The sequence below is a fragment of the Penaeus monodon genome, chromosome 19, assembly GCF_015228065.2.
Source record: "Penaeus monodon isolate SGIC_2016 chromosome 19, NSTDA_Pmon_1, whole genome shotgun sequence".
Lineage (NCBI taxonomy): Eukaryota > Metazoa > Arthropoda > Malacostraca > Decapoda > Penaeidae > Penaeus > Penaeus monodon.
The window spans coordinates 44,616,033-44,616,400 of record NC_051404.1 but is presented as its reverse complement, the minus strand read 5'-3'; the positions used below and the strand labels follow the sequence as shown (position 1 = coordinate 44,616,400).

General features: G+C 34.8%; 1 protein-coding gene across 1 annotated transcript in view; it reads right to left on the bottom strand.

The window, feature by feature from the left end:
• Positions 1-13: 13 nt before the first annotated feature.
• LOC119585255 (recQ-mediated genome instability protein 1-like) overlaps positions 14-368 on the bottom strand; it is a gene marked incomplete in the record, with an annotated part of 14,892 nt that continues 14,537 nt past the window's right edge. The window contains 1 exon segment of the mRNA XM_037933922.1: positions 14-302. Within this exon segment, the coding sequence (XP_037789850.1) occupies positions 147-302 (156 nt within the window).

The window sequence follows — 368 nt, the reverse complement described above, 5'->3', positions numbered from 1 at the left end:
TGATATGCACATGCACAGTTTAAAATATATTCTACTCTGAAGTACATCAAATAACTATATGTATACATTCTAACATTTTAAATTCTTCATATAACTTGAGGTCAAGGAAATATTTGAATTTATAATAAAGATGTACACCCTTATTTCTAAGAAAACATACATATCCTCTGTGTTAATTGCTGTACCATTGAATTCTGAACAGGATTGATGGCTGTTAGCTTGGGCCTTGCTGAGCCTGGAGACACTCTGATGTGAAGAAGACTACAGAGTGAGATCAGCTGACGTTGACAACCACTTACTGCCTGCAAGGAAAAGTATTCTTGATAACCATGAACTTATGAATTTGCTAGATACACACCATATTGTGC